The sequence below is a fragment of the Felis catus genome, chromosome A1 (assembly GCF_018350175.1).
Source record: "Felis catus isolate Fca126 chromosome A1, F.catus_Fca126_mat1.0, whole genome shotgun sequence".
NCBI classification, from domain to species: Eukaryota; Metazoa; Chordata; class Mammalia; order Carnivora; family Felidae; genus Felis; species Felis catus.
The window spans coordinates 105,312,870-105,338,891 of NC_058368.1; the positions used below are offsets into that span (position 1 = coordinate 105,312,870).

Consider the following 26,022-nt stretch of genomic DNA (forward strand, 5'->3'; position numbering starts at 1 on the left):
AGATTGAGATCGCCAGTCAACTTCCTGAGATAAAACCAGATGAATTGCCTGAAGACCAGACAATTCTTCAACCAATGGCTCGCACTAATAGGACATTTGCTAGAGGGCAAAATGGGAGTTAATATGGTTAGCAAGACCCATCCGTCTGAAATTCTTCACTTATCCCAAGTTGAGGAAGGTGGAAAAGGCAATCAAGAATACGGTTGAGGGAATATATACCTACCACCAACAATTTGAGGTGTTTTTTTTTTCGTTTTTTGTGTTTTTTTTTTTTTAGCGAAGTATAGTTGACATAAAATATTATATTAGTTTCAGGTGTACAACCTAGTGACTGCACAACATTTGAATTTGTTTTGACTTGTACTTTTTCGTGTGTTTGTATGAATATGGACGGAGGTTAGAGAAGGTAAGGAAGAGAAGAAAACAATTGGAAGGAGTAGAATTATTAGAATAAATGTTCCAATACCAAAATAACTGCCCCTTGGAAATTACAGCAGAAAGGACAAGTAGGAGAGAAGACTGATCTAGTGATAATGAATGTCATGGAGGAAATAAGTTTCACATTTTTTGGATGTGGAAGGCTGATTGGTTCAGGATGTTTATAATTGGAGACACTCACAACCTTGCTTAATAAATCTTGCCTTGCAGAGCCACAGATGGAAATTTCTTCTATACTGTCTATCCTGACTAGTATAGGTCTACAATCTCTTATCTGAAACTGGGAGACCAAATATGTTTCAAAATGCAGAATTTTTCAAAGTTGAAAGGTAATCCCAACAGGGACAATATTCCACAATCAAATATATTCATACAATATTTACACTGAATGGGTTATCTAAATACTATAAATAGCTTTCCATCAGCTAGCATCAGATTTTGCTGCCAAATGAATTCAGATCAGGTCAGGTCAGATTTTGCCACCAGATGAGCTATGAAAAACTTTCTTTTTCCAGAGCTTCTAGGATTTTGGGAAAAGAGCTATGGAATTGTCAACCTATACAAATGGAAACTTCTATTTGACTGTTCTATTAAAGGGAAACATCAGCTAATTTATAGGAAGATAATAATCAAGGAAACTTTCATTCAGGGAATGTGCTTAGAAATTGCAGATATACAATAATACTACTACAGTTAACATTTCTTTAGCAACTATTATGTACCAGGCACTACCTTAAGAGCTTAATATTTATTAACCCACATAATTCTCTTACAGTTCTATGAGGTACTTTATTTTTTTTAACGTTTATTTATTTTTGAGACAGAGAGAGACAGAGCATGAACAGGGGAGGGGCAGAGAGAGAGAGAGACACAGAATCTGAAACAGGCTCCAGGCTCTGAGCTGTCAGCACAGAGCCTGACACGGGGCTTGAACTCACGGACCCTGAGATCATGACCTGAGCCGAAGTCGGATGCTTAACCGACCAAGCCACCCAGGCGCCCCTATGAGGTACTATATTGGTGTATTGATAGGCCTATTTACAGATGAAGAAACTGAAGCACGGTAAAGTTTTAGTCATTCTGCCAAGCTCATACAGCAAGTTCATTGGAGGGGTCCCAGTTTGAAGAAAGATTGCTCCTTTCCATAAATACTCACACTATAGTGTTATGTTCCACAGAAAGAAAACAATTCTTACATATCATTCTACCCACAATCCTGTTTAACTCTATAGGAAATGAAGGTGGGTATATTACATGTAAAATTATTCTAATACTTCTCAAAATGCTTGCTTTCATCATGGAGTGTATGTGGTGTTAGAGAATATTTGCAATTCTTGGTCTTGCAACTTAGACAACTAACAGATTGTTGATACAAACAAACTTCTTACACATAACAGAAGGAGAAATGAGCATTTATTTGTATTTTCCCCTGAGAGTAGACTAGTTTCTAGTGACTGTTTTATCCCTAAGGCCTAAGAGGCACTTTTCAGGATAAACAACTTTGTCCAAATCTCCAAAACAAATAAGCCCCATTCAGAAATGCTGATTTATATTATTCCATTTGTTTACACTTCTCTCCTCATCAATATTAATCCATTACAATGTTTTATGAAATCAAACTTTTATGTTAATTTGTTTTTGGGTAGAAGTATATAGCACTGATGGAAAGGCAGTTGACAACCTTGCATTGGGTGGATTGTATTATTCTCCTGGTCTCTACAGACTTCTGGCCACGCTTATCTGTATGTGTATATAGAATGTACGTATGCACACGGAATGTGTGACACATCCAGATAGGATCACAACTGATTCCACCAGCACTTGGAAAATGATGCTGCTCATCCAGTTCTACCACTCTAGATACTTGATTGCTAGAGTCAGATGCTTCCACCTGGTTCCCATGCCTATCTCTAACAACATCTAAAGGGTTCTTTGACTCAGAACATTGTCAAGATGAAAGATTGGGAAGGCCTAAAGCCAAGTATGGGACACACTATATACAGTTTTCCAAAGTCACTTTCAGTAAACCATGTAGTTCTTTTTTTTTTTTTTTTAAAGATTTTATTTTTGAGTAATCTCTACACCCAATGTGGGGCTCGAACTTACAACCCTGAGATCAAGAGTCACAGGCTCTAGTGATCAGTCAACCAGGCGCCCCCCCCCCCCCCGCCCCAAACCATGTAGTTCTTACATTACTTTCCAATCCAATTTAAGGAATTTGTGGATAAGGAAACAACTCCTTCCTGTTCCTGCCCATATTCTGCACCATTACCATTGACCTGCAAGATTCCCTGTTCTTTCCTACCCCTTGCACTGTCCCAGTTTCAGACTGTACATGGTAGAGTCACTCTCTCGTATCACAGCTTCTGTGCACAAAGCATACAATTCCCAGTCTCCCTATCTCCAGTTGTACCAGGTTCTCTCTCAAGGCACAGAGTCTTTTTGTCACTGAAGTTTTATAGCAGATTCTACTTTGTTTGCTGCACAAGACTGTGCAGGGACTTTAAACAGTCACTATTTTCTTTTTTTTTTTAAATATGAAATTTATTGTCAAATTGGTTTCCATACAACACCCAGAAAGAGTCACTATTTTCCAAAGCATCCTCTGCAAAATTTGCCCAGCAAATGCTCAGTCCTGTAGCTTTTTCTTTTACTAGGCTCCTTTTCTAGGTCTCATTTTCCTTCTCTCCTTCTTTCTGTCTATTTCTCTGTCTCTCTGTACTTCTATATACCCTGTACTACAGAGGCAGCATGGGCTATTTAGACAGAGAGTTCGACTTTCAGGTGGGCTAAGTCCAGATGAAAGATTCCCCATTGGATAGCAGCCACTTACCCTCTATTACTTCCCATGTCACGTTATCTACTTCCTCTTTGGTATTTTTGTACCATACAGACATTTGTTTATACAAGCACAGATACACACACACCTGCACCCCTGTATCATCCTTGCAGAGAGAAGATAATCTGAAGATTTAAGTTTTAATAACATTTATTATAGCAGTTATTAATATAGAACCAATTTTAAAAATGTTTTTTTTACAGTTTTAATTGAAATTCTTACTTGGCAGCATTCTTATTTTCCACATTTGAGAGACTCATGCTCATATGCAAATATCTAACTTTGTGGTTGACCATGAATAGGGTTCATAATTTCCAGGAAGCTGGAAACCTTAAGAAGTATTTTTTCTGCTCAACTTTGGCCCTTTTGGCCATTTTTCTATAAGAAAAGACTGATGAGAAGTTTTGGGGTCATCGTGACATTAGAAGAATACTAAATAAGCCCTTCACTCCTACCCATCCATTTTTAAAGAAGACAGAGTCATAGTCACCATAATTGTTTCCAATTTAACTCAGCAAGAATCTGGCACTTATCATGGACCCGCTACTGGGCAATACAGATGTAGTATGGGCTGTTATACCAGGCATAAGGAGCGTAAATGGCAACATGTAAACTAACAACATGTAAACAATGCAAAATAAGTTTAGAATTTACGCCCAGAAGTTCAAAGTCCCTAGTACAATCAGAGGACTCTAGAATCAAAAAAAAAAAAAAAAAAATTTCATCGATCATATAGATTAATATTTTTGTTTTATAAATGATGAGGCTGATACAAAGAGGGGCTGATTTGTCCAGAAGTTTAAGTACTTATTACAGTGAAGATCTATGTAGGTGTAGGCTCCAAACCCTCCTCTTGCATCTTTCGGAAGCTACTCTCCCTTCCCATCCTGAATTATATAATTCACTTCCTGGCTCTTGGACACTATTAATTTGTCCAAGGGTATATTTTAGAATGTATAAATATATATATGAATATAATATACTATAAATATATCTGTATTTTTACTTTGTGATGTGTGTAGCTGTCATTTTAGAAATGTTGACATCCTGGGCATTAAACATCACTGTACACTAAAAAATATACACTATTAAAAATATCTCTTATTATTTAGATTTAAAAAGTCTCTTCGAATGATAAGTATCCAAGGCAAATGTAAGCCTAAACTAACTGAATTCTGTGTGTGTTCTTTAGCCAAGAAGTAATTAATTCAGTTTCCTCAATATCAAAATGTCACAATGAGTAACATCATCTTTCTCAAAACCAACACATTGCATCCAGAACAACCAGCTTCTTCTTCTGCTAGAATTTTGATGCTGGTGTGCTTTTACTAGATATTTCCTATCCATTTGATTTTTTATGATGTGTTTAATTTTAAGCTATCTTCCAGACAAGAATTATTCAATTTATTGAAACTCTTGCCAGGGAAATGGCTACAACATTAAACTCCTAATAATTGAGAGAGGTCTTTCTTTATTCATCGTTGATTCATACATTTTGCCTTCCTGACTTTTTTCCACTTCTGTCAGAAAATTAATATTATATGGGGCAACTGGGTGGCTCAGTTGGTTGAGCGTCTGACTTCAGCTCAGGTCATGATCTGGCAGTTTGTGAGTTTGGGCCTTGTGTGGGGCTCTGTGCTGACAGCTTGGAGCCTGGAGCCTGTTTCAGATCCTCTCTGTGTCCCTCCTCCACTCGTGCTCTCTCTCTCTCTCTCTCTCTCTCTCTCTCTCTCTCTCTCTCTCTCTCTCTCTCAAAAATAACTAAATATTTTTTTTAAATAAAGAAGGAAAATTACTGTTATAAATAGCATTGCTTTAAATGTACTACAATGTTATAAGCTTAAACATCAATTGCTTAGCCCATCCACTGGTTGAGAGATCAGCTAGTAATCCAAGCCAATGGGATGTGAGGGATATTTGCTTAAGATTAAGGGGGAAAAAAGCCTCCTATTTTTCTTTAGTAGATAGGGTAGAGACCCTAGACAGAAGAAGGAGAGTCATCCCAAGAAGACAGTGGCAGTCATCTGGCTACCAGAGTAGTGCTAGGCTTAGGAAGAAGCAGACATTGTAAAGAAAGAGCAGAAAGACCAGATGATCTTCAGTTCTATCACTGGGACTACTAGCTCAATTCTTTTCAGAAACTAGCCCTATATCTGGAGTGAATACATTTTCTTTATTACTTAAGCCACTTAGAGTTAGGCTTTCAGCTTTTTGGACACATAAAAACTACTGAATAATACACTATTATTAGCTTTTTTGTTTTTTCTTTAAGTAAGCTCTACGCACAATGTGGGGCTTGAACTCATGACCCTGCGATCAAGAGTCACTTGCTCTACTGACTGAGCCGGCCAGGAACTCCTCTATGGCATTTTTAACAATTTTGTTAACTGTGGTAGATGCTATTAGTCACCTGCATAAAAGACATTATTCGTCATCCTTCTTAATACAACTCCAATTTTATTCATCATTTAGGCAGATAATGTACTTCAAGAAACATGTATGTTTATTAGTTTTAACCAATCATAGTCATTCTATTTCCTTGTCAAGGGATTCTTTAGGAATATGATATAACTATGGACTAAAGTGAATAAGGTAAATTCTGCTGACAGCATCATGGAAAGTTTAATACTTAAAAAGGGCAGACCAAGACTCCTTTCTCTTCCAACTTTTAGACAACATCCTGTGAAGAATATAGCCATCTTGCAAATAGGAAGGACAAACAAGAGAAGCCAACCTGGCTTTCCTGAGCCACAAAGTGAGCTAACCCTGCAATTCCGCAGATTTCACCTTACATGCAATAATAAACTCTCCATTGTCTAAGTTGGTGATAGTCACCTGATCTGTTACTTGGAGTTGAAATCACCCTGACTCATGTACAGATGTTCCTTGGCTTATAATGGTATGATGTTCTGATAAATCCACTCTAAGTTAAAAACATTGTTAGTCAGAAATGCATTTAATAGAACTCACCTACAGAATATCCATCATAGTTTATTTAGCCTAGCCAACCTTAAATGTGCTCAGAATACTTGCACTAGCCTACAACTGGGAAACATCATTTAACACAAGGACTACTTTATGACCAAGTTTGTAATATCTCATGTAATATATTAAATACTGTACTGAAAGTGAACAACAGAATGGCTACATGGGTAAAGAGTGATTGTAAACATATCAGATATTTACCTTCATGATTATGTGGCTCACAGGAAGCTATGACTCACAGTCCCTTGCCCAGTATCATGACAGAGTATCATACTCCATATTGCTAGCCCCAGAAAAGATCAAAATTCAGAATTTGAACTATGGTTTCTACTGAATGTATATCACTTTCACACCATCATAAAGTCAAAAACTGTAAAGGTGAGCCATTATAACTTGAGTACTATCTGTATTCATAATATAATATTAATTCCTTGAGTCTAATTCCTAGTAAAAATAATCTTGCATAATTGATTAAATCCAAACTTAGTCTTAAAAAGTAACAGATACTTGGGGCAACTGAGTGGCTCAGTCAGTTGAGCATACCACTTCGGCTCAGGTCATGATCTCATGGTTCATGAGTTCAAGCCCCGCGTCGGGCTCTGTGCTGACAGCTTAGAGCCTGGAGCTTGCTTCTGATTCTGTGCCTTCCTCTCTCTCTCTCCGCCCCTGTTCATGTTCTGCCTCGCTCTGTTTCTCAAAAAATAAATAAACAGTGAAAAAAAATTAAAAGAAAAAAGTAACAAATACTTTCACAATTTTGGGTATACTTTGCCACTTGAAGATTCACTTCAAGTGGTGTGAAGAAAAGAGCTAATTAGTTCACATTAAACAATTTAAATAATAATTAAATGACATATCTTAAGCTAGAGACAAAATGAGAACTTACCCTGATGAAAATTAATGTGCCCCTAAGCTTTTATTTATCCAGGTGGTTAGAACCAGAAGACACTGGGAGGGCCATCTTGGAAAGTAGCCAGAATAAATGCCCACAAATCTTAATGGTAATCCTGCTGCCAGTTCCTAGCATTCCTATTATCTTAGCATTTTTCTGGATCAGAAATTAATAATAGATGGAAACAAAAATGAATGAGACACCCAGCCTATTGTTTTCTTATTTCAAAGCTAGGAATATTCCATAAACAACTGAGAAATGCTCAGAATATTTCCCAAAGGATAAGTTGTGACTCCAGACCTGGAGGAGATGCCAATAGGACAGGGCTTACATTGGGCTTGCATGGGTACCTGATGGTAAGGGTAGGTGGGTCGATGAGGACAAAAAGTGGCCAATGTATTTCATACCCATGACCTATCCATGAATTGTGGTGGTATTGGTTGTAATAATGAAAACCAGATATAAACATTTATTGCGCTTTGTGTGATTTGCTGAGCAAGTTCTTAGTAAAGTGACACAGTAGGTGCTATGTAAATGTTTATTTCCTTTCTCACTTACCTTTTCTCTCTCTTTCCCTCATTTCTTACAATTATGAAGGGGAGTGATATGGAAAGAGGAGACAAAGTGAAATCATAGTTATGTAAGTTATTTGACACCTCTAAAAATCATATATATTATTTTTCAAATACTAATATATAATACATTTAAAAAATATTACAAAACTTTCCAGTATCAGAATAGAAGCATTTTGCTAAGAATTTCAATAGTTGCCTTGGCATCTTTTTGTGCTTCTCTATAGTGCTTTCAGTTTAAGCCCACCCTGAAAATAACTCCTTTGCCATTAGCTTTGATAATGTTTTGAAGGCATATAAATTATGTGATGAAAGAGGTAACTAGTGGGGGAAATATCTATGAAAATTAACATTTGTACCAAATATCAAAAGATTTCCTAATAAAGAAAAGTTTGTTTGAATTCCCTCATGGGGAATTTCTCCATCACTTTTGAATTATGTTTTGTAATTTGAAGATGAAATTACATCTTGACATTTCAAAAAATAAAATCAAGCTGATAAAATTGGAATGGCATTCCATTAGGAGGAATTGAAAGAACCTCGTTCCATACACTGTCATCAAGAATAGAGATTTTTTTTAATGTTTATTCATTTTTGAGAGAGAGACAGAGTGCCAAGGAGGGGGCAGAGAGAGAGAGAGAGAGAGACAGACAGACAGACAGACAGACAGACAGAAACCAAAGCAGGCTCCAGGTCCCAAGCTGCCAGTACAGAAATACCAGCACAAAGCCCAATGCAGGGCTCAAACCTATGAACTGTGAGATCATGACCTGAGCTGAAGGCAGATGCTTAATTGACTGAGCCACCCAGGTGCCCCAGGAACAGAGCTTTTTTATGCTTCTAATTTACCTTAGCAGAGACATCCCTGGGCATTCATCCTTCCCTGAGTCCATTTCTTACTGCTATCTTCTTACTGTGAAATGTAAACCAAAGGCAAGTTACATAAAAGTAAAAAAACAATTAAAAAGAAGTTACACTTGTACAGGAGGTAAGATTGATAAGCAGTGCCTGTTTCTGTGAACTATTCCTCTCAAGGGTGCACTTTGATATTTTCCTACCCACTTCAACTCTGCCATTGCCTCTCATGCACTTCAACTAACTACAGGACTTCTTCTCTAAAACCCACATTTTTCCTGATCTCTTCTGAGCTGAACCTTGGAGATCCCAACAAGAGAAGTCCAAATTCTCAGGTGTGTCACTGTAAAGTCCATTTGTATCATCTGAAAAGTGAGTACCACCAACCGTTATTTCCTTATGGCCATCTATTATATTTCCATAAAGTGACTAACATGAAGAAATAATGGAGTCTAGGAAAGTTCTTCATAAAATAGTACTCTATGGAAATTAAGAACACAGTATTTGAATGACAAGTACAAGCTGAAGGATGTTACAAGCGTATATTGCCTGATCTAATGGGTATGGAGACAATTAGACAAAGTTAAGAGCTATTTAGACATATGAATCAAGAGGACTTAGTGACAAGAGAGATGGAAGAGGATAAGAGTAAGGGAGAAATCCAAAATAATGCTCAGATTTCTGATTTTAGTGGAAGATGTGTGATGTTGCCATTTTACTCAGGGAATACAGAAAGGAAATTAATTTTGGAAGTTACATAATGAGTTCAATGGAGGGAGCCCCAGGTTCAGAGCTCAGGTCTCACCTCGTGTTGTAAACTGGGGCAGCATTCACGCAAATAGATTGCAACCAAGGCCACAGAGAACACCCACAGAGAGTAAGAATAAAGCTTAAGACCAAGAGTTCAAGGATCTCCAAGCAGTAATTACTCTGAAGAGGAACCCACAAAATGAGACTAAAGGAGTAGCCAGAAAGTTTGGAGGAAAACAGAGTGTCCTATTACAGAAGTCAAGGGAACAGTGTTATGGGAGCCTGTCAACAATTGCAAATGTTCAGAGGCCATTCAAGATGGACATTAAAGCAAGTCCGATGGATTCTGTAACACCAGTAGGCTCAGCAAGGCCAAAGTGAATAATGTAATGGAAAACAAAAGCTAGAGTGCACTGGGTTAACAATGAGAAAGGTATGCGGAAAGGGAGTCAGAGTATAGACAACTCTCTGACAGTAAAGGGGACAATAGTGATAGAGCAATAGATGAAAGGGCATTAAGCACTGAAAGGGTTTTATTTCCTTTTTAAGATGGTACCAAATGAGTACATTTAAGCGATAATGGCTTGGAGCCAGTAGGAAGGTTGACATTTGTAAGGAAGAGAGAATAACAATGGTATAGGATTCCAGAGGATGCAAGAAGGTCTGGAATCCAGAACTCTCTGGGTGTTTGGACACCTTCAGTTGCCCTTTGTGGACATCCAAGTCTTTGGTGACTTTACACCTCAATGAGCTTTCTGGGAATCCTATAATGGATAGATTTTTCTCATTACTCAGATACTTGTTAGTTTTCCCTTCTATATTTGCTTCCTATTACTGCTGTAACAAACTACCACAAGTTTAGTGTCTTATAACAACACAAGTTTATTATTTTATAATTCTGGAGATCACAAGTCCAAAACAGATGTTACTAGGTTAAAATCAAGGCATCAACAGACTGTGTTCCTTACAGCAGCTCTCAGGTAGAACCTGTTTCTTTGCCTTTTCCAGCTTCTATAGGCCACTTGCATCCCTTAGCATGTGGTTCCTTTCTCTGTCTTCAAAGTCAGCAGTAACATCTTCAGGAATTTCTTTGTCTCTGACTTTCTACCTCCTTCCTCTAAGGAACTTTGTGATTATGTAAAATCCTCCCAGATAATCTAGAATAATTTTCCCATCTCAAAATCTTTGACTTATACACATCTGTAAAGTCCCTTTTGTCATGTAAGATAGCATATTCACAGTTTGGGGGACATCTTTGGGGTCACTTATTCTGTATAACTTTGTGGACACCTTTGTTGGGGGGAGGGCACTATTCTGTCTACCATACCTCCCTATTTCTAAAGTACTCTGACAAGCTTGCTGAGAATTATGGATGGAGCCCTCAGAGCTTCCTCTGGTTGATGCTTTACATAATTAAAAATCTCAGTAATTAAACTCATCAATGTCATTCTCTAATGAAGGAACATTCACTGCTTGGAGAACTATTCTGCATGATGTAAAGATTCAACCTGGCCAGTACCAGCAGCAGGTGATTTTATCATTTTTAGTGTTCCAGGGTGAAATAAATCAACAATTTAAATCAATCCTGTGTGATCCTTCAACTGGTATTTTTTAAGGGGGAAAAAAAAACTATCCTGACATTTGTTAAAAAAAAATAAGGAAGACTTTATTGAGGACTACTGAAATTAGTGTTGAGAATAACACAATAGGAGGAGAGAGGATGCTGAATATGACAAGCACAAGTTAGGATTTATAGCAGAGGGGTGGCATGGTGTTGAGAGGAAATGAATGTGAGGGAAGGCAGGCCAAGGCGATGGGATGTCACCTGGGCTGTGGTGAAGGATGAGGAATTTGATCAGATATGGAGGATGATCAGACACAAAGGGTGGGGATTCTCGATAAAGTGATTTAGCAGAATTCTCTCTGCCACCGGCTCTTGAAGACAAGGTTTAAGGATGAGGAATAATAGAGAAAAGGGATCAGAAGAACCTAAACAAAGTTTGGTCAATAGAGTCTTTGTCACTATAGTATTTTTTGCAATTTATTACCTCTTAAGCATACATTTCTTATCTTCATCCAACAAGGGCTGAGTCTAGATCTAGGAGGCTGGTAAAATTCAGTGATGCAATTATGATCATTCCAGGGCTAATAAAAAGGAAGAAAATGAGGGCCACAATAAAACTTAAGGAAGAGAAGAAGCCATTATGTTATGAGGTCTAGCTGCCATGTTACTCAAAATTTTACAGAAAAATGACTGCATCCAAGTGTCCTTTTGTGAGGGACATTTAATGGCACCGTCAACTCTATCAAAATGACTTGCACCTCCTGTCCACAAAACCCATTCTTCTGCATAGTTTATACAAGCAAAATCCTGATCTGCAGAAATGAAGAATTATTTATCCTTTTTCCATAAAAAATCACCAATTTTTATTGTCATTTTCCAAGAATAATACTGCCAATACTATCCTTACTATGTCACTATATAATTTCTAAAACCATGCAATACTAGAAACTATAACAAAGAACTATTTGAAAATCAATATAAACTACTAAATTGGCATTCTACATTCTATAGAATTAGCCTCATATAACCTCTGTGCATCAAGAAGAAAAGTAGGGAAGAGTCTCACTGTTAGACCCTAGTGCAACAATGTAGTCCAAATGATATATAATCATCTTTACACTGATTCCTCCAATTAACTTCGAGTCCATACTGATTATCCTGCAGATAAGCACAGAAATAGTCCTTCAAATATTATCTCTTCTTTTTCTTCTTTTCTCATACTCTCCTACATATCTCCCTCCTGTGAATTTCCTTTTCTCCTACCAGGATCCATTTTCACTTTTGGGCCTCTAGCCAGGCTGCCGGTCATTGTGCTTAACCCACTATCCTCTTCAAAGGAGGCAGATTTATAGGAGGGAACTTCAGATCCTACTTGTAGGAAAAGGTAAAAGAGGTTCCAAAAAAAACCTTCCTTCTACTTAGATTGACTATCTGTTGGCATAACTCACATGCATTGTGATGCTAACAGTGTTTCTGTTGTTTCCCCAATCGTGTTGAAGAACTCCTTCTTGTAGAATAATCTGGTATGATCTGAGACCCTGAAGAGGGTGGGAAGGCAACCTGCCCTGAAAGGCAGCAATGGACTAAGTTGTCCTACACTGTCCTCCCTTTAACCGGATATAACAATTTACCCTAGTGGTATAGACGGAAAATGAGACACAGAGCGGCACTATGCCTACCATCCAACATCTGGCCACTGGGTGTTTCCCCCATCTCCCATCACGTAGCAGCCTATGTTCATTTTGTGGCATCATCTTTGAGATGTCCTCACTTGCCTTTCCACACCAACAAGTTCCTCCCACCTCCCAAGCTAGTACCTTCATATCTCTCTAAGTCTTCTTGGGCATTATCAATTGACTCCATCAAGTTCCAAGAAGAAAATCCTGGATTCAGATCTAGAGAAGGGGATTTTGCTTGCCCCCCTCTGTGGTGGTTGCAAATGTTAAACTCTTAAGAAAGTTTGTGACTCACTTTATTTGCCCCCAAGGGAAGATCTCTCAAGCAGAGAAATCTCCTACGAGAGACTTTTCCTTTCCAGGTCAATTTTTGAAGAAATACATCCATCTATCCACTGAGAAACAGAAACAAAAGCAAAAACAAATACAAACAAACTTCCAAACATTCATCATTTTCTCTGGATTCTGGAGATGACTCAGCCAAGTGAGAATTGGCAAGATGTTGCTGAGATTTAAGCAAATTGTGGGGGGAGGGAGGGGAGGACCACGGATACAGCCTGTCAGCTGGTAACATTCACAGGCAGAGCCTTGTCAGGTAACAAGGGAGAGGCAGTGAGAGTATAAAAGATGTGATTGCTCTTCTGTTGTGTGTACTGCAACCTTGTCAAGAAGAGGCATGCCTGGGAGATTTCCGACTTACCTTTTAGGATTTAGCCAAAAATTTAGTTTGCCATGCCTATTACAGGTCAGCAGAAATTCAACTGTCAAAACCTGGCCGATCATCAGAATCACCTAGGGCGCCCTGTAAAGCCACAGATTCCCAGACACCCTCCTAGATTTGCTCAAGCAGAATTTCAGCAGTGAGACTTTGGCTTCTCTGTATTGATGCAAGTCCCTAGGTGCCAGCATGGAGAACCATTTTTATAGCTCATAGAAGCTAAGTCACAGATCTGGAAGAGATCTATTCTAACTTTTCCAACTTTCTATGTAAACAAAAACTTAAATTCATAGATGTTAAGTGCAATGTTGTCCAATCACAAAAGTTTATTATCTGGGGAAAATGCAGGTGTGAAAATCTTTGTGCGAAGAAAATAGGTACCTGGGGAGGAAATCTAGGAACCATCCTAGTGATGCACCAGTGGAAACATTTGGACTGGCCATTCCTACAATGGTTTTGTATCATATATACACTTAACTTTCATTCATTTATTCACTTAACAAATGACCTAACACATGTGCCAGGCACTGCTTTAGGTACAGAAATTACAGTAATAAACAAAGCAGTCAAAGAATTCTGCCTTCATGGAGCTCTTGTTCTCGTGAGGTAGGGAGACACTACCAAGAAGATAAAAATGAAACAGATATAGCATGTCAGAAAAAAACAAAGCAGGGAACAGGGATTTGACTTGTCCAGTACTGGGGGCTGGGTGGAAATTAGGCTTTATTGGGTGAAGTTGACTTTGGAGAAGAGAGACTGGAAGGAATTGAGGAAGCTAGTCATGTATGCATCAAAGGTACAATTATCCAGACTGAGGAAATAGCAAATATAAAGGCCCTGTGTAGAAACATGCCTGGTCTATTAGGAACGATGAAAGGAAGGACAGATGTGTCAGTGAGGCAAAAGAGGACCAGATTATATAGTGTATAAGCAGGTGGGTTTTGAGTCTGTATGAGATGAAAAATCATTGGAAGATTTTAGACAAAAGACTATTAAGACCCACCTTGTATTTCAATGAGACCTCTCTGAGCAGAGAAGAAACCAAATTGAAAGGGCAAGTAGCAGAGGCAGTCTGACCAGACATAAAGCTATTGCAATACTTAAACTGTAGTACATGGTGCTGGGCAAGAGAGAATTAACCATTTCAGTAAACACTAAGATGGGCAGGGGTGCCTGGGTGGCTCAGTTGGTTAAGCATCTGACTCTTGATTTAGGCTCAGATCATGATCTCATGTATAAATAAAAACACTGAAGAGAGGAAACTTCAAGTAGTAAGACTAACCTGATTTATTTTTTATTTTAGAGAGAAAGAGAAAGCATGCAAGCAGGGGAGAGGGACAGAGGGGAGAGCTAGAATCCCAAGCAGTCTTCACTCTGATGCAGGGCTTGTTCCCAGGACCCTGGGATCATGACCTGAAATCAAGAGTTGGATGCTTAATCGACTGGGCCACCCAGGTGCCCCAAGACTAATCTGATTTTTAAGACATAAAAACATGTGCTGTAAGAATGCAAAAAAAAAAAAAAAAAAAGGTGGCGGGAATCCTTTATTTTAGAGACTTACTATTCTCAGATGATAACTGTGAACATCTACAGAAGGACAGAAAACTATGAAGGTTATTGTTGAAGTTTTGTTTATTATTCAAGTAATGATAGAAATATATTTACAAGGATGAGCCAGTTTGCAAGTCCAAGTATGGCAGTAGATGAAACTGGACTCCCGTGTGGTTACTGAGAAATATATACAGCTTCCAAAACCACATGAAGGTGAGTCAGAGTGATGGGCATTCGTACAGAGGAGGAAGCTGACATAGTCTTTTAGGCCAAACAGTAATCCTGGGTGGCTCTGATGAAATAAGGTATTTAATCACCTCACTGGGAAGAGTCTCTCTTATTGAGTAAATACTTGGCAGCTTTGGTCATTAGCTTGAAAAGCAGAGAGAAAAGTAAACGTTCACGTGGTAGTATCCAGCGGAGATGTTTGTTTAGCTAAATCCTGAATGTCCTTTTGGGCCTAACTCCTAGCCGCCTCTCCCCTACCCAGCCGTGGAATGGTGATTACAGGAGTCAACAACACATCTGACTCATTCTCTATGTGCAGGGTCCCAGAGACTAATTACAGGTGAATTAATGTTTAAAATGACCATGGGTACCCGACCAGGGAGAAATGTGCTTCCCATTGTTCGAGGCATGTGAAGCAGAAACCAGATCAGGGGTGCCTAGGTGGTTCAGTCAGTTGAGCGTCTGACTCTTGATTTTGGGTTAGGTAATGGTCTCACGGTTTGTGAGATCGAGCCCTACATCAGACTCTGTGCTAACAGCACCGACCCTGCTTGGGATTCTCTCTCACTCTCTTTCTCTGTCTCAAAATAAATAAAGAAAAGAAAAAGAAAAAAGAAACTAGATCAGTGGTTCTTAGCATTTCTGTGTTCATTGAATGCTTTTGAGCAGTGGCATTAGCAAAGGGATCGAAAGGCGAACATCCCTTTTTAGATACAAGTATTTAGAAAATCTAAAAACAGCCTCCCAGACATTCACTGGGTCAACCTTCAATAATTTATCACTGTTGACATGAGACTATTAACTTCCCAGACGCACGAAGCCACGTTTTCACATGATGGAGGTCTTCTATCCTAGCGTTACACCCCATGTCCTTTGTCTAATTAATGAGCTGTATCCTGTTCTCTCCAGTCTGTCCATTACAGCTTTCTACCCACCAGATATTTCTCTACCAACGTGCAGCTGCACTGAAGGTAAAATGCAAACTTTGCTCATTGATTACAAGTGGCAGCTGACCTACAAAGAACTTGAGGGACCCCAATGCCTGAGAGCCACTCCCTTAGAAAAGCATAAATTAGGGATAATGCAGATATAATTCCTACACAGGTGAGATCGGATGGACCCAAAATACACATTCTAAGAGAAGTCTAAGTTTCTAAGCTACTCAAACTACAGAATTAATACCTCTGCTGTTATCTACTTAGTTATTAGCATTTAAAAAAATTTTTTTAATGTTTATTTATTTTTGAGAGCAAAGAGACAGAGTGTGAGTGGGGGAGGGGCAGAGAGAGGGAGGGAAACCCAGAATCCCAAGCAGGCTCCAGGCTCCGAGCTGTCATGTCAGCACAGATCCTGACGTGGGGCTCGAACCCATGAACAGTGAGATCATGACCTGAGCCAAAGTCAGATGCTTAACTGACTGAGCCAACCAGGCGCCCCTAGTTATTAGTATTTTTGACATAACTTGTCATGGGGCACTTTGCTAAGAGCATGAAAATTTTAAGGGTATTAAAAAGGAGAAGTTGGAAATAGCCAAAGGCAAGTGTCACATTTTCTTCTGGGCCTTTTGTCTTTTCAAGGCTACGTGGAAAAGTGAACATATATATGTGGAATTTAAGAAACAAAACAGATCCACACAGGGGAAAGAATGGAAAAATAAGATAACAACACAGAGGGAGGCAAACCATTACAGACTCTTAAGTACAGAGAACAAACTGAGGGTTGCTGGAGGGGAGGTAGGTGGGGGGATGGGCTAAATGGGTGATGGGCATGAAGGAGGGCACTTGTTGGGATGAGCACTGGGTGTCACACCTAAGTGATGAATCCGTAAATTCTACTCCTGAAACCATTACTCCACTCTATCTTAACTAGCTTGGATTTATATCAAATTTAAAAAAAAAAAGAAAAAATAGTGAGCACAGTCTGCCCCAGCTCAGCAAAGAATGCTCCTGTTGTCGGTCTTCTTTCTGAACCTTTTTAAGCACGCATAACTGTCACCATCTTTTCTCTGGCCTCCTCTTTGCCATGACCCTAAGCCATCATCCTCATTCACACTTATTTTAAGTTGAAGCAGAAAAACGGGAAATCATGAAAAATGGCATGTGCTGGTAAAAACCTCTACAACTATAGCAATTATGATTTCATACCCTGACTGTGGCTAATCAGGTTTGCTCCCTCCCTTTGGCAGAAGAATTTCTCTTTGCTCTCTGTCTCATGGAGCCCTTGGGTATGGGGATAAACCTTCAATTATCTGGTCAGGTGACAGAACCTTCCATGCTTCAGGCAGACCCAACCTTGGCAAGACTATCTGATCTGCTAGTGAAAATCTAGGAAAGACCACCAGTGTTCGAGATGTGGGGACGTGTAGAGCTGTGGGGAGCTTTCAGATAAGGGAGCCTGGACTCCAGGAGAACAGAGCAGGTCAGATCATGCAAAGGTTAGTGGTGGACTCTGGACAAATCACTGGGTGGCCTTGGACTATTTCCACTACAAATAGGATGTGAGACTCCTGGAGTCCCCCACTTCACTGAAGAGGTTTTAAACACTTTTGTGATTTGTAATGTGTTTAGAAATGGAACAAAAATATTTTTATTCTATGTGTGAAGAGGTCATTAAATGATAAAATACTGAATGGTAAAATACAGCTGTATGAGAAATTCCCTTCTTGGTATATATACTCACCCCCATCCCAGTTTTATTGAGATATAATTGACATAGAATATTGTGTAGTTTAAAATGTACCATGTGTTCACTGGATACATGTGTATTTTGCAAAATGACTGCCACCATAGTGTTAGCTAAGGACACCAACCCATCACATAATTACCATTTCCATTGTGTGGAGTGAATATTTGAGATCTATTCTCCCAGCAGCTTTCAAGTATGCCATACTGTATTATTAATTATAATCATTACACAACACAATAGATACTCAGAAGCTTCTAACTAGAAATTTGCACACTTTAACCAACACCTCTCCATTTCCTCCACTCCCCATCCTGTTAGTAACCCCCGCTCAATTTTTTTCTATGAGTTCAGCTCTTATGTACATTATTCTTGGTAAAATATGTCAGATAGAGAAAGGCAAATACTACGTGATATCACTTAAATGTGGAATCTAAAGGAGCTGGTGTATATATGTACTTTGGCTTATCTCCTTATCGGCATTTTCACGTAATGCATGAAAACAATACAGAGGGAATCAAAGCCCTCAGGTTCTCTCTCTTTTTTCGGTTGTCTTTTCTCTGTGCTACAGTATGAATTGTATCCCCAACAAAATTCCTAAGTCGAAGCCCTAACCTCAATGTAATAGGATTTGGAGATATGGTGCCTTTGGGAGTAAATAGGTTTCAATGAGGTCATAAGGGTGGGGTCATGAGATTAGTGCCTTTAAAAGAAAAGATCAGAGTGCTTGTGGTCTCTCTCAGTACCAAGTGAGAACACAGTGGGAAGGTGGCTCTCTGTAAACCAGGCAGAGTTCTCACCAGAACCCAACAATGCTGGCACCCTGATCTCAAACCGGCAGCCTCCAGAACTGTGAGAAAATAAATCTCTGTCATTTAAGCCACCAAGTCAATGGTGTGGTTCTGTGTTATGGCAGCCTAGGCTGACCAAGACACCCTGCTTCTCTTTCTACCTTCTGTCTACACTATTCTCTCCTGGGAGGGCAGAGACAGAGGATATAGACTTAGTAACAGTGATGGCCTATGTAATGGCATCCTGTTGCATTTTTACCCCTTTATCACTGAAATTAGATGAACACATTATTCCACCTATATTGCATTATTAAAAACAAAACAAAACAAAACAAAACAAAACAAAACAAGACAGGCACTTTTGACCAGTTTGCCTTTTGTAATGGCACTAAACTCCTTTCTTTATTATGCAAATTGGTGGAAAATAACTCTTCTGGAAAACAGAGGAACAACTAGAGCAAGAAATGATTGAAGAAGAGGTCAAAGAGAAAGGGGACAGGCACATATATCAGGGAGGGAGGCTCCTGATTACCTTCTCCATCCCTGAGCCTCACCAATGCCCAGCCTTCCCTATACTGCCCACTGTTCCTTTCCTTCCTGTCTTCTCACTGTCTATTACTTCCACTTCCTGTCTTTTCTTTCCTCTTCTGTAGGAACTCACCTCAACCCCTAAGAACGTATTCTCCCAGCCCAGATTTCCATGCATCCACCTTCAATGGTAACAGAGAAATGATCTGTATGCTAATGGTTGAAAGCCTCAACAGCCCTCACTCCCAAATAACAACTGTACATGTTAAACAGGACCATCTACGAGGAACCCATCTATGTGGGTTTTAGAAAGTGTTCCTCCAAAAGAAACTCTAGCCCAACACTAATCAACAGAAATATGAGAGCCACAAATGCCTGCCACATTTGATACTGGTATTTTAAATTCTCTAGTAGTCACATTTTTTAAAAAGTAAAAATAAATGAGTGAATATTGTTTTAAAATATATTTTATTAGGGCACCTGCATAGCTCTGTCAGTTAAACATGTGACTCTTGATTTCAGGTGAGGTCATGATCCCAGGGTCATGGGATTGAACTCCACATCAGGCTTCACATACTTAAGATTCATTCTCATACTCTCTCTCTCTCTCTCTCTCTCTCTCTCTCTCTTTCCCCCGTCTCTCGGCTCCTCTCCCCCACTTGTGCTCTTTCTCTCTCTGAAAAATAAGATAAAATTTATTTAACACAATATATCCCCCAAATATTATTGCTTTAATATATAGCCAATTTTTAAAATATAATGGGATATTTCACATTTCTTTCAAATTAAGTCTTCAAAATCAAGTGTGCATTTTATTTTTTGTCATGTTTATTTTGTTTTTGAGAGAGAGACAGAGTGTGAGAGGGGATGGCAGAGAGAGAGAGGGAGAAACGGAATCTGAATCAGGATCCAGGCTCCAAGCTGTCAGCACAGAGCCCAATGTGGGGCTTGACCTATGAGTCGTGAGGTCATGACCTGAGCCAAAGTCAGATGCTTAACTGACTGAGCCACCCAGGATCCCTTCAAATGTGTATTTTATACTTCCAGTACATCTCATTTCATATAGCCACATTTAATTGCTTAATGCCACATGTGGCTAGTGACTACTGTATCGGACAGCATAGCTCTGGTCAGATGAAACAAAAGGTGAGGCCCTGGTGTAACGGCAGATGATGAAGGCCTCCTGCCAAATGGACTAACTCTCCTGGGCCTAAAAGCACAAGCCTATTGCAGAGGCAACAAACTAAATGCTCCTTTGAGACAGGGAGATATTTTTCATTGCTTTTAGAGAAAGGTACATCAACTACCATCTCCGTCAATATTATGGTAAAAGTTCAAATATTCAGAACAAAAACATCTCCATGGAATCTTGAAATGTAGTATATTGCTAATAACAATTTCTAAGAGCAGAAAACATCTCATCTTTCCTCTTATCTCTTTTGTGAGGCCAAAACTATCCTGCCCACTGTGTAATTCCATGCTCAAGCTTTTGTCTCATGATCATTTGGGAAAATTACAAAAAAAAAACCCTGCAAATTAGTTTTATTTGCTGAGAAGGGGGTGATTCCCCACCTACATGGAAAATCACAGCACAGGTGCCCTATCTTTAGCAGGTGTATAGGTATACAATAGTAGCAGGCATTTGTATCCTGGACTGGCAGTTATGTTGCCTTCGGGTGCAGCTGTGGGGTTGGTTTACACTGAGGACTGAGTAAATGCTGAACCTTTAATTATACTGATTAACTGTCAATACCATTAATTCATACACAATTAGTTCAAGTATTCCTACAGTGATACCCAAGTCGTTGACATCCCTTTTATAGTTGATGTCTTCCCTCTATATAACTCAGAGAAATGATTTTATGGTGGAAATCTCACTCTCTGGGCGAGAGTGGTAAGGAGGGTGGTCTTGCTTAAGTCTAATAGGATTTACCTGCTTCTTTGAGCAGGTAAATTTTGTGATGGTCTACCAGAATTTTTTTTAAGGATTCCCTGCTATCAGCCACTAATATTTTATCTCTTTGTTGAAGCCTCTCTCTCTCCTTATTCAGGCTTTTATCCTTATCTGAAAGGTCAGAAATTATAAAGCATAAACTTTTATATACAGGGGATATTTGAGATTTTATGAAAGAAATGCTATAAACCCTTCAGACCTAAAGACAAAGAGAAAGAAAGAAAAAGAGAGAGAGAGAGAGGGAGAGAGAGAGAGAGAGAGAGAGAGAGAGAGAGAGAGAGAGAGAGAGAGAATGAATCTCTATGGAAGATATTAGGCTAAAAATTTTCCTAAATCCCCTCAAATTATACCTCTGCCAACTTTAAAGCTGACTTGGGTTAAGTAACATGTCTTTTTTCATGACTTCCCCCAGAAGGGGCAATGACAACTTTTTTTTTCCTATTTGAGTTAAAATTCAATTTAAAGTCCATTTCTACTTGATTGTCACTCTTGTGAGATTCTTAGGCAAAAGGATACCATGAAACTTGGGATGCTGTTGTTTACAGATTTGATTTTCAAGGACACTTCATTCCCATGGTTAATTAAAAGTTAAATGTGTACAAAAAAGAGTTGGCAAAGACTGATTCTCCTCCCTCTCTAGAGGTTTCCAAGTTCTTTTTTCATGAGCACCCAGAATCTTTTCCCTCACCGGACCCGGATTCCATTCTCGGTCTATCTGACCAGATGACGCAACATCTGTGTTCCCTTTTAAGAACGTGAGAAATAAAGCTTTTCCATCTTCCCTGTCTTTGAGTTCTGGGAAATCCAATTAAAACTGCTCAGATTTTGTTTTTCTTGTTTGCTTTAGAAGACAACCCTCGGGAAGAGTCCTGTGGTGGTCTCCCGCCTGTGGAAGAAGGTGATCAAAAAATTAACCTGATTATGGAGTTGTCGATGCAGGTTTCCCTTCAGACTGAAAAGATCACCCAGCTGGAAGAAGTTTTAGAGGAGAAGGAAAGGAAGATTCAGCAGCTGGAAGCCGAGCGGGGATCCCATCCTTTCCAAGAAGTTGAGGAGTCTCCAGAATGTTTACAAGAAGCCCCAATTTTCTTTAACAATAATGTCACCCCTGTGGTCTCTCATGAGGATACGTAAGGATTCCCAATAAGAAAATAATAAATGTTTATTAAGGGTCACGTGTGTGAAGTCCAGAACCCAGCTAGTCTCGTCTTTGTCGAACTCAACTTCAAGATGATGGGTTTGAATGTATCCTATAATGTGCCTATTGGAAAACAAAGGGAACTTTTCAGAACCAATGCCTGAATGTTTCCCCTTCAGACATTAGCAGTCAGGTAACCCACATAGTTGTGGAATACTACATTTTTAGACATCCCAGATAACTGTAGGAGAGAGAGAAAAACACACAAGCAGACAGATGGCTAAAGAACATAGTTATCATTTTCTTACCAGAGGTTTGTCACACTGCAAGGTACCACCAATCCTGTATCTGTAAGTGGCTCATCGTGAACAGAAAACTGTCATGGAAGGCAAGCTTGCAACTGGGAAACTGGGGAATGTTAGGGTAATGAAGAGTGGAATCATTGCCAAGAGAGTAAACAGCCATGAGGTCTGTTTTTTCATGTCCTCTAGAATATATTTCTTCATGGCATGTAATTTATTAACATTTAGCGAGAGTAGAAATGACATAAAATCAAAGCAATAAAAATAAATAAAGAATGGATGAATCAGTACTGTGGTCCTTTGGGAAAATTGTCCTGGGACATCTCCTTGGGAAAAGAGACAACACTGATTTTTCCTGTTGGATCAAAACTAAGACCAAAGCAAAATATACTGTTCTGTTATTATCATAACAAGGAGGTGTGGACAGTACAAAATCATGTCAGGAAAAATAGAGGATAGGCAAAGGAAAGCTACCCTATAATTAACGGGCTACAAGAAATCAAACCATATACCTCTTTTATGCAGCCCCCTCAAATAAACTTTCCCACACAAAGGGAGCAGCTAGGCACTAACTTTGGGGAAGACTTTGGTACTTAATTCTTACTGTTTTGGAACTGTATGATTCAGACAAATAGCTCCAGCTCTCCCGTGAATCTGACTGTATCACTATTTCTTGATTTAATTCAACCAGTTCAACAAATACTCCCTGAAGCCCTTCTATCTACAAGAGACAACAATAGATGTTAGAAATATCATAGCAAATATGAGAATCACCATCTTTATCATCCAAGAATTTATAGACACACAAGAGTCTCCTCAAATGTAAGGGAGTTATGAAATGGAAGAGGGAATGTGGGTGAACACAGAGTAAACCTGATTAGCACTGCTTTAGTAAAAGTCCTCAAATTTACTGAACATGAGTAATCACTAAAAATTCATATTCCCAGTCTTTGGTAATCCCGGAAGGAGATTTTTCCTTGCAAACCAGTGGGAGGAGTCTCTTACCAAATGCAACCAGCCCATAATCTAATTATGGATCTGACTATCAACAAAACAAAGATTCCAAATGTGACTTCAAAAAAAGAAAAAAGGAAGTAATTGAGTTTGGGGCTCCTAATAGCTTTATGATATTGACTCTAGATGTTCACTGCAAAAAACAAAAAAACAAAAACAAAAACAAAAACCATAGATTCATACAAAGCTAGAATCTTCCTATATTTGTATGTAATCTCAGAGTTTCACATGCAAGGTCAGCAAGTATGTACAGGTGCACTCCATGATCAGAAATAAAAGCAATTTACAACTCCCAGATCATGAATACACACCTCCCCCAAAAAGTGACTCAAGGCACTTTTCCATGGTCCCAAAAGAACCTTTTCCAGAGAGTGTGCTTCAGCCCTTACCGAATTCATTTCAGAAATCCCTTTTCTCTGCTCCCTTCTCCTTTTCATCTCCTCCACCCCAAGATCTCTTTGATCTATGTATCTGGCCCTGACTAGGTCTCTTTTTTCCAGCCTTGAGGTTTTGCCCATTGTTTTTTACAACATGGCTGACAGTTGGCAAGTCCTCACTGTGCATTTCTGTAAGAAAGCTTTAAACCTTTCAGTTTCTAAAGAGTGGACTGTCTCGAAGGTAAACCACTATCTCCATAATTTTGATCTGTTATCATAATCAAGTTTCCGTCCCTTTATTTTACCAGAGATTGTCTTAATCCCAAGGGATATGGGGGGTGGGGTGGGGGTGTAACATAGAAGGAAAATATGGAAAGAGAGAAAAGAAAATCCCATCACATCCCAGATAGGCAGATATTAACGTCTAGGTAAATTTCCCATGGCTAATGCCCTGGCTAGCCATCAGTATGAAAGCAGACTGATAGTGGAGATAAAATAATAGATGGAACTGGAACTTCTGTTAATAATCAATTGAGCCTGTCCCCTCTAAATATCTAAGACAAGTCAATGAAGAAGAAAGCATCAAGGCAAAACCATCCTTTCAAGAAGCTGATCTGGGTTACCTAGACTCAGATCCAGGGGATCTCCAAATCCGAAGTGGGGAGAAGATTCCACCCAAAGATGAAAAGACTAATCTCTACTAGTGACATCTTAGTAACAAGGATTCTTTAAATATCCAAATTTTATGGGGTGGTATGGGGATGGCTGGGGGAAGGGGTGTTTTAAGATGGGGTATTGCTGGCTTCTGATGCATTCCTAAGTAAAAAATTCATATTCCTAGCTGGATATTTATACCAGTGTATGCCCTCAGAGTTCATTTCCATTTTCTGCCATTCCTCCAAAGAGCCAACCCCTGGTTCAGATGAACTAAATATCAGATTATACCCCTACACTGGAGCAAAGTCTATTTGCTTACAAACACGCTAAGTTGCTGAAATAGCCTGATAATCTTTCAAATATCTGGTGTAAATATCATGAGACAAGTAGCATGCTGAGGACTTTATTCCTTAATGGAAATGTAATGAATCATCAGGTAACATACCTGCTTGAAAAAGTAATTTTCTAGATTTCAAAAAAATTAAAACATTTAACAAGTAACTCAAGCCATTCTCTAACATTCTAAAGACATTCATGGAAATGTATGCATAGTTTTAGCTCTTTTTTCCACCAGTCATTAACTTTTCTCAGAGAGAAAGTACAACTGAATGTGTGGCATGTCTAATTTAAATAAATGTTGGCTTTCATAATTTAGTGTCATTATTATGTGGGTGTGCTCCCAAATACTTTCATGGCCAGCTGCAGTGACAGCAAAGGACTTGTTAAGGACTATCAAGAGGGCAAGCCATTGGAGAAACCAGCCCAGAAATGTGAAGGCGGGACCCTTGGATTCAATGAAGTTCAGCAAAAGCAAAGAAACGATAATGCTTTCTGCCTAAATGTATTTCTGGCAAAGAATGAATTGAATCAAGTTTTCATTGTCTCCTACACTCTTCCCTGCTTATCCCCAAATCCAATCATTTTCTTCTACATTACACTGAAGCAAAGAATTTTTGGTTTAATGCAGCAAGTAGAGAAGTGTTGATGAATGTTGCAGATTAAGTCAAATTAATATTTATTGGCAATTATCAAGTATAGGGATGCAGGGACAAAACTATCCCAAAAGATATAAGAAAACTATTTTTAAAGGACTTGGTAAATCAACTGCCTGAGATTGACTAAGTGTGACTCTTAAAATCTGAAAAAATTAGAGGGAAAAAAAGGGAAAAGGAAATTGTAAAGAGTAAATCTTTATGAACAATTTCCCCTGCTAGGACAAAAACATCTTTTATTAAGATTTCCCAGACACAAGAGACCTTTTTGCTTAACAGAGGAGAATCAAGTTCAAGTAGGAAATAACCTTTTTAAAATAAAAGCACTAGCACACTGGGATAAAGTTCACAGCCAAAGATAGGGCTGGCCATGACATTTTCCTTACCTAATGAAATGAGAACTTTTATGGTAAAACAAAACAAAACCAAAAACAGTTCTTATTCCCAGCTTCCCAAAGAAAATGAACATCTGGAGTCAGATCCTCTATACATTCCCAACATGAAGCTGCAGCAAAATGA

General features: G+C 38.9%; 1 protein-coding gene across 2 annotated transcripts in view; it reads left to right on the top strand.

The window, feature by feature from the left end:
• The window catches only part of CCDC192 (coiled-coil domain containing 192), a 211,715-nt gene extending 189,517 nt beyond the window's left edge, over nt 1-22,198 (top strand). Inside the window, exon 7 of one of the 2 annotated variants that reach the window (XM_019831645.3) lies at nt 21,871-22,198. In XM_019831645.3, coding sequence (XP_019687204.2) covers nt 21,871-22,157 — 287 coding nt within the window. In that variant the 3' untranslated portion in view covers nt 22,158-22,198. Of the gene's footprint in view, nt 1-5,949; nt 6,767-21,870 lie in introns of those variants that run through there. The other variant, XM_045058581.1, reaches the window with a different exon arrangement.
• Nucleotides 22,199-26,022: the final 3,824 nt, after the last annotated feature.